We start from the raw sequence: 14,612 nt of genomic DNA, 5'->3' as shown, positions 1-14,612 counted from the left end.
ATACTACAGTGGGCCCCAAAGACCAATCATTTATTCATTTTGCCTTGTCCTCTACAATCTCACATTCAGATTCCAGTTGCACTGCTTCCTTTCCCCACCCTGCCTGGATCGGTTTACCTCAAAATCTAAGTCACTGAAATGGACAACTTAAAATGCTGACTGTCTAGAGCAGGGTTTTCAAAAGCACTCCGGTTGGCCTCCCTTAGCTCTTCTCTCACTGAGGAATAAAAAAGGAAGCTTCTGCTCATTTTAATGGGAGCAGAAATGGACCAATGCGGAGCACTTTGGAGAACCCCAAACTCAACAGAGCCACGTTTAATGGATAACGTAAATCCATAACTTCAGTGACTCCAGTTACAGTCAACCCGTGGCAGATACGCGGTCAGTACTGACCTGATTATTTTCCTGTCTAGCAGGTACTAGGCTGTAACACTCAGTTTACTTTGTCTGCGTGCCAAACTTCTTACTTAGTCGGCATTGTTTAAAATGTCTCAGGAATAACCAGCTCACCCATAATGGAGAGAGCTGGCACACAGCAGTAAGCATCCTGTTTGTATTTGTGATTTTGTAGCTGGTTGCTTCCACCTGTATTTCCAAGCTTTGATCTGTGTCTATTAAAACTTCATTTGCTCTATGCACATTCGACAGTAACTGTCTGGTCCCCGACAACTACTACATAAAAATATTGTGTTTTACTTACACACACACACACACACACACACACACACTCCCCCTCCCCCCCACTTCTAAGGAAAGGTTTGGTACATATACAGATTGCACGTCTCCAGCCTGTTGACGTAAGGATCGTTCTTAAAAAAAGCGTCATTCAAAACCAAGGATGACAGATATGTGAGGGAATGAGAACACAGGACATCACCTCTCCACCTTAGTAGTGATGTACGCAAAGGCCCCCAGATGCAAGACCTGGAGAGACATTTACATTAGCACTTAGGGTGTAATTCACAAGATACATGTGCCATTTAAAGCCTTAATAGAGTGCTTTACTGGAACTTACATGGTGCTCAGGGTTGGCATCGTCTGCACTGGGTGAATTGAACCTATGGATGTCAGTGTCATAGCATCACAGAACGAGAGAGTGCAAGTGAACACATATATTTGAAATGAGCTAACAAGGTATGCTCTTACCTGGCTCTGGTGGCTTGCAGACACAGGAGTAAAATGTGATATAGTCCACTTTGAAGTTGGAATTGATTGGATAATAGTCTGCTAATTTGATCATCTTCTTGAAAGCATCATAGATGAAAATGAAGCTGATGAGGGAGGAAAATCCCTCCTCTGTGAAGCGGGTAAAGTATTTGACCAGGAAGCTGGCGTCAGTCGCAACCAGAACAAGACACTGGAAGGCTGACCACAGGCCAATCCAGAGACGGAACTCCAAGTAATCGAAGTCGTGGTCTCTGCAAAACAAGCATTTTTAAACAGGTGACAACAAGGAAGAAAATTACCAAATTCCATAAAGGGTTAGCAAGCCAGTAGTAATGATGGGGTTCAGTTTAACAGCTGAGTTAGCCACTGAACAACTAGAGCTGATGAGTTTTGCTTCAGTCTCCATTGCTGCACATTACAGGAGAACTTAAGTGCTTTTTAGAATAAACAACATGGTTTAACACAATAGAAAATGAAGGGCACCCCATGCAGCAGCGAAGGGAAAGCAAGACCTATCCTCCTTTAAAAATCAATCATCATATTATCAAAAGAAGAAATACACAAGCCTGAACTCAGGGCTTGCAGGTTGTGGGGAGTGAAGAGTTATGTATGGTGTTTGTTATGACTGGCATCTACACCTCAGTTTACTTGTTTAATATTACCTTGCCTCACAGCACGGAATTACCAAAAGAGGCTGTTAGGAAGAAGCAAACAGAAAACAGCAACAACAAAGATAAATCCCTACCAAAATCTTCAAGGAAATAATAGGGGAGCTATTAATTGGGAAACATCCGCCTACTGGGCTCCAGCCAGGCTACTGGTTAATTTTTGCCAGGTCAGAGCCTAGGAGCAAAGAGGCACTAAACTATTAAAAAAAAAAAACAACAAAAGTCCCACAGAGTGCAGAATTCCCCAGCATCATCCAAAGAGAACATGGCATATGAGGCCCTGGCACATACCAGGGCTCCTTGTGTCCCTCCAATATCACCCCCCCCCCCCCACGAGCTTCCTGCGTGTCAGCCCCCATTCCTCTTTATTTCAGGGATACCCTGCACCCGCACTATTAGACCATAAGCTTCAGTGTCCCCTGCATATTCCCCTCCCAGCACGTCAGTCTCTCCCTCCATACCAGGGCACCATCAAGTTAAGCACAGGGCTTCACAGGCTCAGCCAGCACTAAGCATGGTGCACTTTATATTTACTAACAATTTTACCATGATTAATTCATTACTTCTCCAAGCACCCCCGGTGAAGTAAACTCTACCCTCATCGCCATTTTATAGACGGGGGGGGGGGGGGGGACAAGACAGAGAGAGGTAAGGGCCTGGATAATTCAGAGTCACCCCAGCTTCTCACAGTCTTGCGCTTGAGCTATTGGTGCTCAGCAATCCTGAAAAATCGGGCTCTGTGTCACAGCACAAAATAGGGCTCTGCGTCTGAAACCAAGGTTTCCTGCTGATCTGCTCAGACTCTCCACAGGCACAAAGGGGCAACTGAAGGGCTAGCAAAGAGCAGCACGCTGTGGAGAGAGCGTGTTGTTAGCTTGCTGTAGTGGTATTGTTCATGCTGTTAGCGTGTTGAGAATGTGTTGTTAGCATGCTGTAATGGTGTTGCTCAGGACTATGTACAGAGAAGGGGGATGGTCCTGTGGTCTGAGCACTAGGCTGGGACTCTGGAAACTTGGGTTCAAATTGCTGCTTTGCTTCCTGGGCGACTTTGGGCAAGTCACAACAGTGCGTCTGCACAGCAGCTGGGAGGTGTAATTCCCAGCCAGCTTTGCTTGAGCTAGCACCTAAACATAGCACCATGGCCACCCTCGTTATGGCCTGTTGCCCAAGTACCAGTCTGTTCAGCCCTCTGGCTTACTCCAGCACCTTGTGCTACTGCAGCCACATTGCCTGTTTTAAGGAGCTAGTACATGTATGTCTATCCCAGCTAGGAATTACACCTCCCAGCTGCTGTGCCAGCTGCCCCCTGTACTGAGACAATACACTGAAGAGTATGAGGTGCTCAGACTCTAAGGTACTTACTATATGGCCCCCTTCCCAAAGATGGGCACGTTTCTGATGTTTTGCCTCCTTTAATCTGATTTACTTCATGCCACCACCAATTGACTTATTCACGTCAGTTTTCTGATGTTTACTTTACTAATCACAATGGGCTTATGGGGGAGGTGGGGAGAAATTTATTTCATAAAATATCATCTAATCCAGAGATGTGCCCCCCCCCCCGAGAACCACCATGCAAAACATGTTCTGTAGATTAAGACCTTGATCACATTTGCCTCTATAAATCTTTTGGGAGGGCTGCTGATATTTATGCCTCTTTGGAGCAGACCCCTGGTTTCCACAAAGGATTTGTTTTTCTGACCTTTAAAAACATTCAGTCAGTCAGTCCATGGAGTACTTGCTATTTCTGTTACTATGATACAGGCCATTCTCAAAGACGTGAAAGGAATGACAAACCCCCAGTGTATGGCTGTAATGGTCACGTGCCTGTGCCTCTCAATGCATCCCACTGCTACACACCAAAGGTGGTTGTCCCAGTAAGGTTTAACACCCTCTCCGTTTTAGAGGAAAAGAGCAATACTTTGTACCTCCTGTTATTTTCCTGTGGGTCGCAGTACCTGGATGAGGACGTGATCCATGAGGACATCAGAGCTTCTCCTGCTAGCATAGCTACCACCTCTTGGGCGGGAGGTTTTATTCTGCCCAAAGGAGAACTCTCTCCCTTTGTCATAGTGTGTCATCACTTCACATGGTACAGCTGTAGAGCTTTTAATGCAAACTAGCCCTAAGTCTGTGGTGTGTGTAAAAACCAAGGGCTTAGGAGAACAATCTTTCTACAGTAAGAAGGGTTTGGGAAGGTAATTTAACAGATTATGAACTTTAGTACGTATTATACTGCTTGTATTATGGAAACAAATGGGTCTCTGCCCTCATGATTTCTGTGTGACTGCACAGGTATATACTGCTAATTTTGGGGAAGGTTATTGCAGGAAACAATTCCAGGAGAGTTGATGCCTGAACTCACAAAAGGAAAAATGGAAACTACTTGCTAAACTTCTCGCTGCGTTGAAATTTATCTGGCTCATGAAGGCAGAGAATAGTGGGGGATCATACATGCTTCAAACACTAATGATTATGAAACAGTACTAAAGGTGAGACAGATACTGATATTATACCATGCTTTGAGGACCTCATTTAAATTGTATCATTATTTTCAGACAACCAGAACACAACCGGTGGTCTTAATGATTCATCCCACTTCAAATGAACATCACACAAAACTCTGGAGATGGATCACAGATATATTTTTTCTTGGCAGCATTACTAGATCTCAAAAGCAGATACAAGCATGTGTAATATTTTCTAGATTATGTAGAGGAGAGACAGGCATGGTCGTATTAGATCATCTTAATTAAAATAACCTCCAGAATATAGCTAAATTATCAAATGAGATTACTAAACATCCACAAAGGTTAATGTCCCTTGAAACCTCAAGCTAATGAAGGAAATTATGCAATGATGCTTAAGCTACCTAGACAGCTCACTTTATGCCTCCTTTCTTATTGCAATCTTACAGTCACTTTCAGTTTAATGATCTTTTGGGTAGCTACTGTTAAACAGCTGTTCTATATTACAATCTGCTTTGGTAGTGAACCCACTATTTTCTTCACTCTGAGTGGTTTTGATTTTGTGCTTTGAATTTCAGATTAGGGATGTAAAATCCCATTTAAAATGCTAACCAGTTAAGCTATTTGTTTAACCAGTTAACTAGCCTATTGCATAACACTGCCTACGGGGGGGGGCTGCTGTGGCCGGCCCACGTGCTGGCTACCTGGTTAGCACAGTAAGCACGCTGGTAAGGCAATGCTAACCAGTTACTCCTTTACATCCATATTTCAAATCTTCAACAATTCCTAATATTGTGGGTTCTCTCTTTATGGAGAGATGACAGAGACGTATTTTGGTTGGTTCTGTTTAACTTAACACACTCCTAGTTTGTGAAGCACCAGAAATGTCAACAGTGCAGGAGGTAATATTAATGGTGAGTAAGCTTACTCCTGATTACCTTAGAAGGGAAATGTCACGCTACGGTTATTATTTTATTAGAATAGCAAATAAAAATTCTGTGTTGGTCCAGCACCTAACACAAAGGGCCACCAATCTAATTGTGGACATTTATTTTTTATATTGGGGTAACACCTCAACAGTTCACAGAAAAAAAAAGCCCTTTTTGAATTCACAGTTGATAAACAAAACTATTTAGTATACCAGAATTCCATCGAGGAGATTTGGTGACAATACCGTTGCATGCCATGGATACTTTTATTTTTGTGTGTCAACAGCCACTGTTTCAAATGAGCAGCACTTTAATGGGAAATTCTGCTGCCAGTGAAATCAGTAGGTTTTCTGCCACTGAACTCCTGGAGTGGGATTCTGCCTTTATCATATGGAGAAAACTGCTCATCTTCCTGTGTGCCAAAGGGATTAAAGAGGCCAACTGTACCAACCAGTCCAGTTCCATTGTAGTCAGTAACACTCTGCACAGCCATCTTGTCTAGATCATTACAGCTCAGCAAAACAGCTCTTGAAATTTGACGCTGGCGGAGATGAACAAAGGAACAACAGCCATCTAGGCACCCAAATCCCAGTGGAACTCTATGGACACCTTGGAAAATTCCACTGTTTTACGGCTCCCCCACCCCCACACGTTTCACATGCTGAATTCCTCCCCTTGAAATATCTTGTCCCCAGCTAGCATGGTATTGGCATTGGAAATACCCTTTCCCCCCTTTACTTACTTGCTGAAATTAAAGAGAAGTCTTTCAAAGACAAGGACCGGTCCTGTGCTGCTCAGAATTGTGAGGGGCTGACCCGCAAAAAGGCAAAAGATCGCTCCGGTGACTGCTGTGCCCAGAAAGCTCTCCAACACGCCCTAGGACAGACACACAGTACAGATGCTAATGTCAATGGACACTCCTCTTCCCTCTCCCTTCTGTGATCATGAATGCGAGGACATGTGTGTTTATATAGATACCTGCATACTGTATGTAGATGGACATGAGATTAGGATCTCCTTTGCGGTCTCTAGCATAAATCCATGCCTTGCATTAGCAATTAAATAAAAGCTTTTTGCAAGAGGCCTCACAATAAAAATAATTCTAAGCATGATAGAACATGGGTGGAGGACCCAAAAAAAAAAAAACCCCAAAAAACCTGTCTCGGTTACAGCAATGAGGTTACTCAACAAAGGTTAGCCCTCACTGTGGAGGAGCAAAATATTTTTAAAATAAATAAATGTGTTTAAGAAAAGCAGATTCCTCTCTTCATAACAGCTGTTTTAACAAGTGAGACTCAAACCAAACAACACGTATTCAGCCAGCATTGAAACGTTAAGTTCCAAGATCATCAGATGTCACCAGAAAGTAATAAATTCCACATTTTATGGTCTCTATCATTTCCTTTGTATGTATGAATTCAAACAGCTTAACTGAAGAATGATAAACAAATATGCTTTAGACCTTTCCTTGGATTTTCATGAAAGTTACTGCTGAACAATATCTAGTTTTATGGAGTAAAACACAAATACAACATTGGTGGCAGGTTTGGTTTTCTTTACAAATGCAATGACATTACTGACACTGGAATCTATTATTTTACCAAAACGGTAGTAGATAATGGAATTTGCAAAAACCACTCAGACACTAACAGAATTAGGTCAACCCCACAAATACATACACTTGTGCATATAAGCATTTTACACCCAGTGCTAATGATGCACGTGGAAAGGGGTTTACACAACATTTGATTTGGGGTAGGAAGGTATAACTGTGACCCCATCAACACTGAAAATGTCCCACTCATCCATGGTAGGTACATTAATGGAGTCCAGATGTAAACTTTTTTTTCAACCATTCTTTCACATTTCACCCACATCAGCCTTGCTCAAGATGACAGGGCAGTAAGAGCACCAACAGCCACTTACAGCACCACTTGGCTCGAGAAGTATCACAGCAGCTTTGGGAATGTTTTCAGAAAAAGCTCAGTCTAGGCACTCTGCCTGTTGTATTCCTGCTCTCTGTATCACTAAGGCCTCTTTTTATTTATTCTTAATCACGTTGTCCACGCTGGGAGCAGAGCCACGTTAGGCAGGACTGAACTGAAGCCAAGACAGGTTGCAAAAAGGTTTCCCGGGTTAATGTTATGGCAGCGCCCCGGGGCTGCAGCCAATGTTGCAGGCCTCACAGTGCCCTAGAGAGCGTACACACAAGTCCACGCAGACCAGGCAGATAGAGAGTGGAGGAAAGGAAGGATTACTACTATCCGCATTTCACAGAGGGAGAACCGAGATTGAAGCTGGGTCTTCGGAGTCCCAGTATAGTACCTTAAACACAAGATCACGACTCGTCTCTACATCGCACCGGACGGTTCTATACTCATAGTGGCATAGGCCTTCATTTACATCCTGCCTTCCCTTTTCATCCTACTCAACTCCTCTGTTTGATGGTTTAGAGGATAGTGAGTGCATGTTTCAAGGCTACCACTTGTGTCTTAGGCTAACTGGCTCATTCCATCACTACCATGGAGAGGGACTCACTGGCAGGAGGAACAACACTAACAGCACTAACACATCTGGGCAAAAACTTCCCAGCACTAACTTGGGATGTTAAATTTAGTTTAATTGATTAATCAACTAGTCAATAGATTTTCCATTGACTAGTCAATTAGTTGATAAACGGGAAGAACTTACCCCGCTGCGGCTCTGCCTTTTAAATGTATTAAGAGCCAGTAGGCTGTTAATACATTCGAAAAGCAGAGGTGCAGCGTCTGGGACTGGATGAAAGCCAGGAACTAGCTGATTCCTGGCTAACGCCTGGTCCCCGCTACCGCCTGCCTTCCCTACTCCCTGCGGAGACGGTGCTGGGGGGAAGCGGCTTTTAAGCCCTCTCCCCCCAGCACCGGCTCCTGCTCCCCACTTGATAGAGGCAGCAAGGGGGGGAGGAAGTGACTGGTCCAAGGGACTAGTCGACTATCTAATAAGCTTTTGCTTATCGGACAGTCGATTGGTCACTTACATCCCTAGCACTAACGAGTTACAGACGATATCTTCCATTGGGAATCAACTCAAATTGACATAGGTCTTTTTCTTATTGGTTTAGCACAGAAAGCTGTGACTGATTATAGCGCTCAAACAGCAGCTTTTAAAGGCCATTTTAAAATTTTATTTCTGTACTTCTGTTAAAAGGAGGTACAGTTTCCATTGTTGTGGATTACAATTTTAAAATGGAGATGTTTGATTTATTACAAATACACACTGGAAACTTTGAAAAAAACCACAAAAATTTAAAAACGCTTCCAGGACCTGTCAAAAAAGAGCTATTTTCACTGCATTGTGATATATTACTCTTTAAACTGAAAAAAGATAAACTTGGAAATATTCTTATGCCTGGAAAATTCTTAATAAATCTACTATATATTTTAGAGTTTGTCTGTCTGTTCAAAAACTCCTCCCAAATAGTAAGAGCTAGGACCACCAAATTTGGTATGCAGCTTTCTTTTATCATGACTTAAAGCAACGTAAGGGTTTGGTTGTGCTAGGAAGACAGGATGTGCCTGCAATGGGACAGCTTCTCATAAAACCAAACAGAAAAGAGACACAATCAGCAAATCAAACACAATCCTCGAAACTAACATAACTGAGTGAATGAACCAAGCCACACCCCTCCCCCACAAAAACAGGATGAACCTGCAATAGGATTGCTTCTCAAACCTTACCAAAAAAGAGATAAAATGGAGAAATGTGGAGTCGTGCTCTGTTTTGGCACATCTAAATCAATGCTTATGGTTTGAAAACTACAGGTTGAACCTCTCTAGTCCAGCACCCCGAGGACCTAACCAGGAGGTCAATATTGTCTAGCAGCAATGCCAACACTACCACTGCTTACTGGGCTCTTAGAAGACATTAAGGGGTAAATTGGAGCTAAATAAGAGCACAGAACACTGAGAGCCTGGACTGGTGATTGTAAACAAATTTTATGGAACTGCGGAGAACTTGGCCACACCCATGATAACTGGACATCTGGCTAACGAAAATCATGCCAGCCCACGCATATTGCTGGACCAAAAAGTGCCAGACCTGAGGATTCAACCTGTAGAAGAAAATACTATTGGAAGCCAAATTTATAAACAGCCCTTTTTTGTTAAAACACAGTGAAGAAGAAGAGTTTATAGATATGAAAAAAATACACTTGATGGAATTCCCATTTTTTAAAAAAAAATAAAAAAATTAATCAGAAAATGTTAATGATCTCTTTACGAAATCCAAAATAAAAATTAACTTCATAAAAATAACACTGCATTTTTGAAAAACAAAATCATTTAAATAGAGCACGCACATTTTCCTTTTATTTTCCCAAAAACCCCAAAATCACTTAATCAAGGACCCAAACAACGCTGGGTACATCTGCTAGTAGTGTATACATGAGTTATAATGCAGGTCTGTTCTTCAGCTCTTCTATTAAACTGTAGCGATCGTGATCGCTGCCCTGTCACTCCTCCCACATACGCATGGTTTAGCTCCTGCAATTGGACTGTTCACATTAGTGGATCCAATTGCAGGATCAGAGCCTAGTTTGTATGTCTCATTCATAGTTCCCCTTTTCAGTGTGGTTATACTCTGAGAACTGCCTCAGTGGACTCCTCTTTTATTCCTTCAGAACGAATCCACCGATAAAATGCATTCAGTTTATAATTTTTAAAATATTGTAGAACTATCCAAAGCAGCATAAGCCAAGCGATGGTTCATCAGGAACATTCTGCAATCAGAACTTGGGCCACAATGCAACACACTTGTGCACATTTTATCTCGCTGAACAGAGGTGGACTTAAGAGAGGGACTTCAGCATGTGCTTAAGTGCTTGGCTGAATCAGGACCATAGTTCACAATTTGTTAAGGCAGATGCCAAAATATCATCAGGATGCATGACGAAATTCACTGGTCTTATAAAGAGCGGCTTGTAGCCTGACCCTTGTTCCACGCATCTCAGGCTGCAGGATCAAAGTCATAAAATGGAGCTGGCTGTGCAAGAATAATGAGCAAAATTAATAGGCGCCTGTTGCTCACAGGGAGCTGATCTTCAGAAGAGGTGGGAGTGTGCACAGTCTCCCCTCCCTACCCCCAGTTTTGAACAGGTCCTACTGTGGAATCATAAGGTGATACTTGAAGTCATTTTTCTTTCCATAAATATTCCCATAGACTATTTCCTATGTAATACAAAAAATCACCATCTCCAAAAAAAAAAAAAAAATTTAAATCGAGATTTGTATAAGGGATTGCATCTCTCTCTCTTCTGATTGTTATCATGCTTTAGTTGCCAAACACAGCCTTATTTGGAATATGTGAGCACCAAGAGGAGAGATGTTTAAAGATGCAACAATATGGGTGTGTCTAATCTACATGGCTCCATTGATGAAGCCATGTAGATTAGGCTGATCGGCAAAGGGAAATGAAGCCGCGATTTAAATAATCACAGCTTCATTTAAATTTAAATGGCTGCCGCTCTGAGCCGACAAACAGCTGATTAGCTGTTTGTCGGCTCAACGTGTTAGTCTGGACGCTCCCGCGCCGACCTGAAAGCCCTTTATCGACCTCCCCGTTATGCCTCGTAGGATGAGGTTTACCGGGGAGGTCAATAAAGGGCTTTCAGGTCGGCATGGGAGCGTCCAGACTAGCGCGCTGAGCCGATAAACAGCTGATCAGCGGTTTGTCGGCTCAGCGCAGGAGCCATTTAAATTTAAATGAAGCCGCGATTATTTAAATTGCGGCTTCATTTCCCTCTGCCGAACAAACAAATCTACATGGCTCCGTCGACGGAGCCATGTAGTCTAGACGTACCCTATGATTTAAAGATACAGGAAATTTAGACTGAACAAGAAAACCATCCTGGGAGTGAGAGACAGACTGCAGGACAGAATTCTAAAAGGACGCCATGCACGTTCCATTGTTTCTGCCATGCGGACCAAGACTGGATATGGAATATGTATTGTAGGAAACAATCCTGCCCTTCTTGGTCTTTTTCATCTTTAAATACTCATGGCAGGCATTAGTGGCTGCACTCTCCAGCTTCATTACTGCCCAATCCTGCAAGTTATTACGGCTGCGAGCAATTCCATGGAAAAGCTTGTAACGAAGACTTCTTGCAAGGCAGATGGACATGACAAGGTGACCCGGGAATTTGAACATTTGTCCATTGTCTTTCAAGAGCTTGTGAGAATGATACAATTCCTCCCAATAGAAGGAAAGGCATTTGTGCAGCTGACTCTTCTCGCATTCAACATGAATCACCACAAGAGCATCACAGCCCAGAGCATGGATTCCAAAGCATCTGGAATGTCTTTCCCTCAACATTCCTTCACATGTCTGTAATTAAGAATAGTGTGTTATCTTAGAAACAAAAATCCTTGATGCAAGGTGCCAAAGACAGACAGACTGGACATATCAGCTATTCCTTTCTGGCCACTTCTCTGGGTCAGATGCTACAAGCTGCGATGATAAACACCAATTCTGAGTATCAGGTTCCGTGGTATTATTTAACTATCCACAAGAAACAAAAAAGCCATAAATTGTAACAATATGCGTGATTATCACTGTCTGACACAAAGCCTCAGCAGGAGTAAATCGGCATAGCTCCACTGGCGTCAAAGCTATCACAGTTGATGTCCTAGCTGAAAGTCAGACCAAGTCCTGACATCCTGTCATAGGGAAATATAGTTGGAAAAAAAGAACTAAAATTTGACAAATGGGTTTCTTTCTTCCTCTTTTCAGGTTGTCCAAATAGATGGAACCTCTCTCTGCTCAAGAATCAATTCCCAAAGCAGTTTGACCAACAACATATTTGGTTTTGTTAATAGAAAGTTAGTGCTCACGCTCAAAGGTTTCTTACTGAAAATAAAATTTCCAAATCTTTACCCCCCAGTGGCCCAGGGCCTCGTTGACATCTGCTCAATCATAGGTGCACTTTTTGAGAAGTAAATGTACCTGTAGACACTTCAGAAACTTCACAAGTCCTGGGTGGAGAGTTCAAAACACTCATGTGTTGCCCTGGACCTTTCACCCAAACAAGTCAATTGCCATTGATTTCAGGGCTGAAGCTCTGAGCAGAGATTACTCCACTTCATTACGTGGAATCCTACAATTTGATCAGTGGATGCACCACTCTTCAAATAACGGCCCGGTCTGCAGGTTATAGCAAGCGTGAGCAGGTGGCGGTAGACTGCTTCGGGATGTCTGCCGAAACTCTCTAGTTGATTTGCCAATTCATGATGCCCAGGCAGATTGGGGCACCTTCAGTTTATGAAGAGTAACAATTTTTTGTGTGGAATGATCTCAGCAATGCTTTGTGCTGTGCGCCAAATCCGTGAAATAAAATTAAACGGTGAAAACTCCTAAAGGCATTACCAGCCCATGCTGGTGTGCATGGTACAGACCACATCCATTGCTATGGTGGTGCTTTGGCTCTGCAGTATGAAAGGCATTGGTCTGGGAAAGCCTGGAGTGCCTTAAAATCTGGGAGTTGCTGAAAGATTGACTGGGGAATGATCACATCAGATGTGGAACAGCTGAGAAGGTCAGAGTACTGCGAAAGAGGGCTACTTCCTAAGCAGTTACAGAAATTTGGAAAGCGTGATCTCAGGCCATTTTCCCATACTATGTGCTTCTACAACTCAGGAAGTCTGTGGTAAGGGTCAGGCATAAATCAAAGCAGAAATCATCTGCTCCCTTTTTGCTTCCCTGAGCCAAAACCAGCCACGGCTTTCGTTGTCCTTTTCTGCTTTGGTGAGTGTCCCAGCAGCTCCTATAGACAGAACTAATCTCCAAGTATACAGAGATTTCAGGCCATTCCTTGGGCTGTGTGGCGCTGCTCAAGGGACTCTGCGAACCACAGACAGCCCAGAGAAGGAACCTAGTTTTGGAAGAGATAAGAGGTTGGGTTGCGGAGTAAACTTTGACCCCCATCACCTGCATGGAGCAATATGCTCTGCCATGCATTAGCAGTGTCCTTGCTGGGAGGGGTAGGGGGGGAGGGGGGAAGAGGACAACAGAGATGTTTTTAAAGGAGGGAGAAGAGGAACTACCCAGCTTTAGGGACATAGTCTCTAACAGAATGCTCCAAGGAAACTTGTTTTTATAGGTGTTCAGCTTGCTTCTATTTCTCTTCTCTAACTCCATGCAGATAGCAAGAAAAAATTCTGCTGGAATTAAGTAAGATTGCAGACTTTTTCCATTCAGTTTTCTGGAAAATCCAGACAGCGATGACATCACTTAGAGGTGTTAAACTTAGCTTTACGTCCAGTATCTCAGAATTGCATACAAATCCCCGGAAAAGATCTTGGTTTTCTGAGTTTTGTCAGTATTCACTCAGTGTATGTCTACACTGCAGACTTTTTCCAGAAAAACAGCTGTTTTTCCGGAAAAACAATACTTATGTCCACACTGCTATTGCATCCTTTCGACAGAAAGTCAAAAGAACGGAGGGGTTTTTCCAACAGCAGTAAATCTCATTCTATGAGGAAGAAGCCTTTTCCCGAAAAAGCTTTTTCGGAAAAAGGCATGTGTGGATGCAGAAGAGTGTTTTTTCGAAAGAAGAGGCCTCCAGGAAAAAGCACAAGTGCCCTGGTGGTCGCTCCGTCCACAGTAATCACAACTGAAATGCGAGACAGTGTCCAATCAATGTGGACGCTATCTTTCGAAAAAGCACATCGCTTTTTCATTGTGCTTTTGCTGTGTAGACACTCTCTTTCCAAAGAAGTTTTTCCAGAAGATTTCTTGCAGAAAAGCTTCTTCCGAAAGAAGCCTGCAGTCTAGACGTAGCCCCAGGGAATCTATTAAAGGAAGAAAACACTTGGAGAAGTGATTTACAATTCGGATATCGTAGGCTGTGTACTCTATGTCTACTACACTAGCAATTTACTACAAACACTGCACCAAACGATGAATGCTTGTGTGATTTCACCGGTGGCGGCATCAGTGTAGAGAGGCAACTGGGGGTTAATATCACCGCGCTGTCCAATCCTGACCGAACAGGTCTAATGATGGTTAAATGCACTTGTTCTACCACCACTGCTACCACTTGGAGAAATTCTGTGGTAAGAGAAATATTTAAAAAGCACTAGCATAAAAAAGGCCACACCACACATGGATGGCAGTCTCCTAGCTCTGGAAGATGCAAAGGTCGAGAAAGGTATTTGGGGGCGGGGGAGGAGGAAGGTAAACAAAAGAAGGAAACTACCATTCATGGGACTCAGTCTTGGTTTCTCTCTGCTTCTCCTGAAATTTTATCATAAGACGATCCATTTCATTTCTGTTTGCCAGATTCTAGTGGGTTCCTTTTTCAAAACTAGGAGTTCATCATTTGCATGGAAAACTGCATTCTTTCTAAT

General features: G+C 43.0%; 1 protein-coding gene across 8 annotated transcripts in view; it reads right to left on the bottom strand.

Moving 5' to 3' along the window:
• Positions 1 to 14,612, bottom strand: part of SLC4A4 (solute carrier family 4 member 4) — a 237,704-nt gene that overhangs the window by 54,909 nt on the left and 168,183 nt on the right. For all 8 annotated transcript variants that reach the window (XM_089778143.1, XM_089778146.1, XM_089778147.1 and 5 more), the window contains 2 exons: positions 5,975 to 6,108; positions 1,147 to 1,418 (listed from right to left, as the gene is read on the bottom strand). In XM_089778143.1, the coding sequence (XP_089634269.1) occupies positions 1,147 to 1,418; positions 5,975 to 6,108 (406 nt within the window). The remainder of the gene's footprint in view (positions 1 to 1,146; positions 1,419 to 5,974; positions 6,109 to 14,612) is intronic.

This window comes from Pelodiscus sinensis, chromosome 4, assembly GCF_052426305.1.
Source record: "Pelodiscus sinensis isolate ZL-2025 chromosome 4, ASM5242630v1, whole genome shotgun sequence".
Lineage (NCBI taxonomy): Eukaryota > Metazoa > Chordata > Testudines > Trionychidae > Pelodiscus > Pelodiscus sinensis.
The sequence above is the reverse complement of the archived record's forward strand: the minus strand, read 5'-3'. Positions and strand labels throughout refer to the sequence as shown.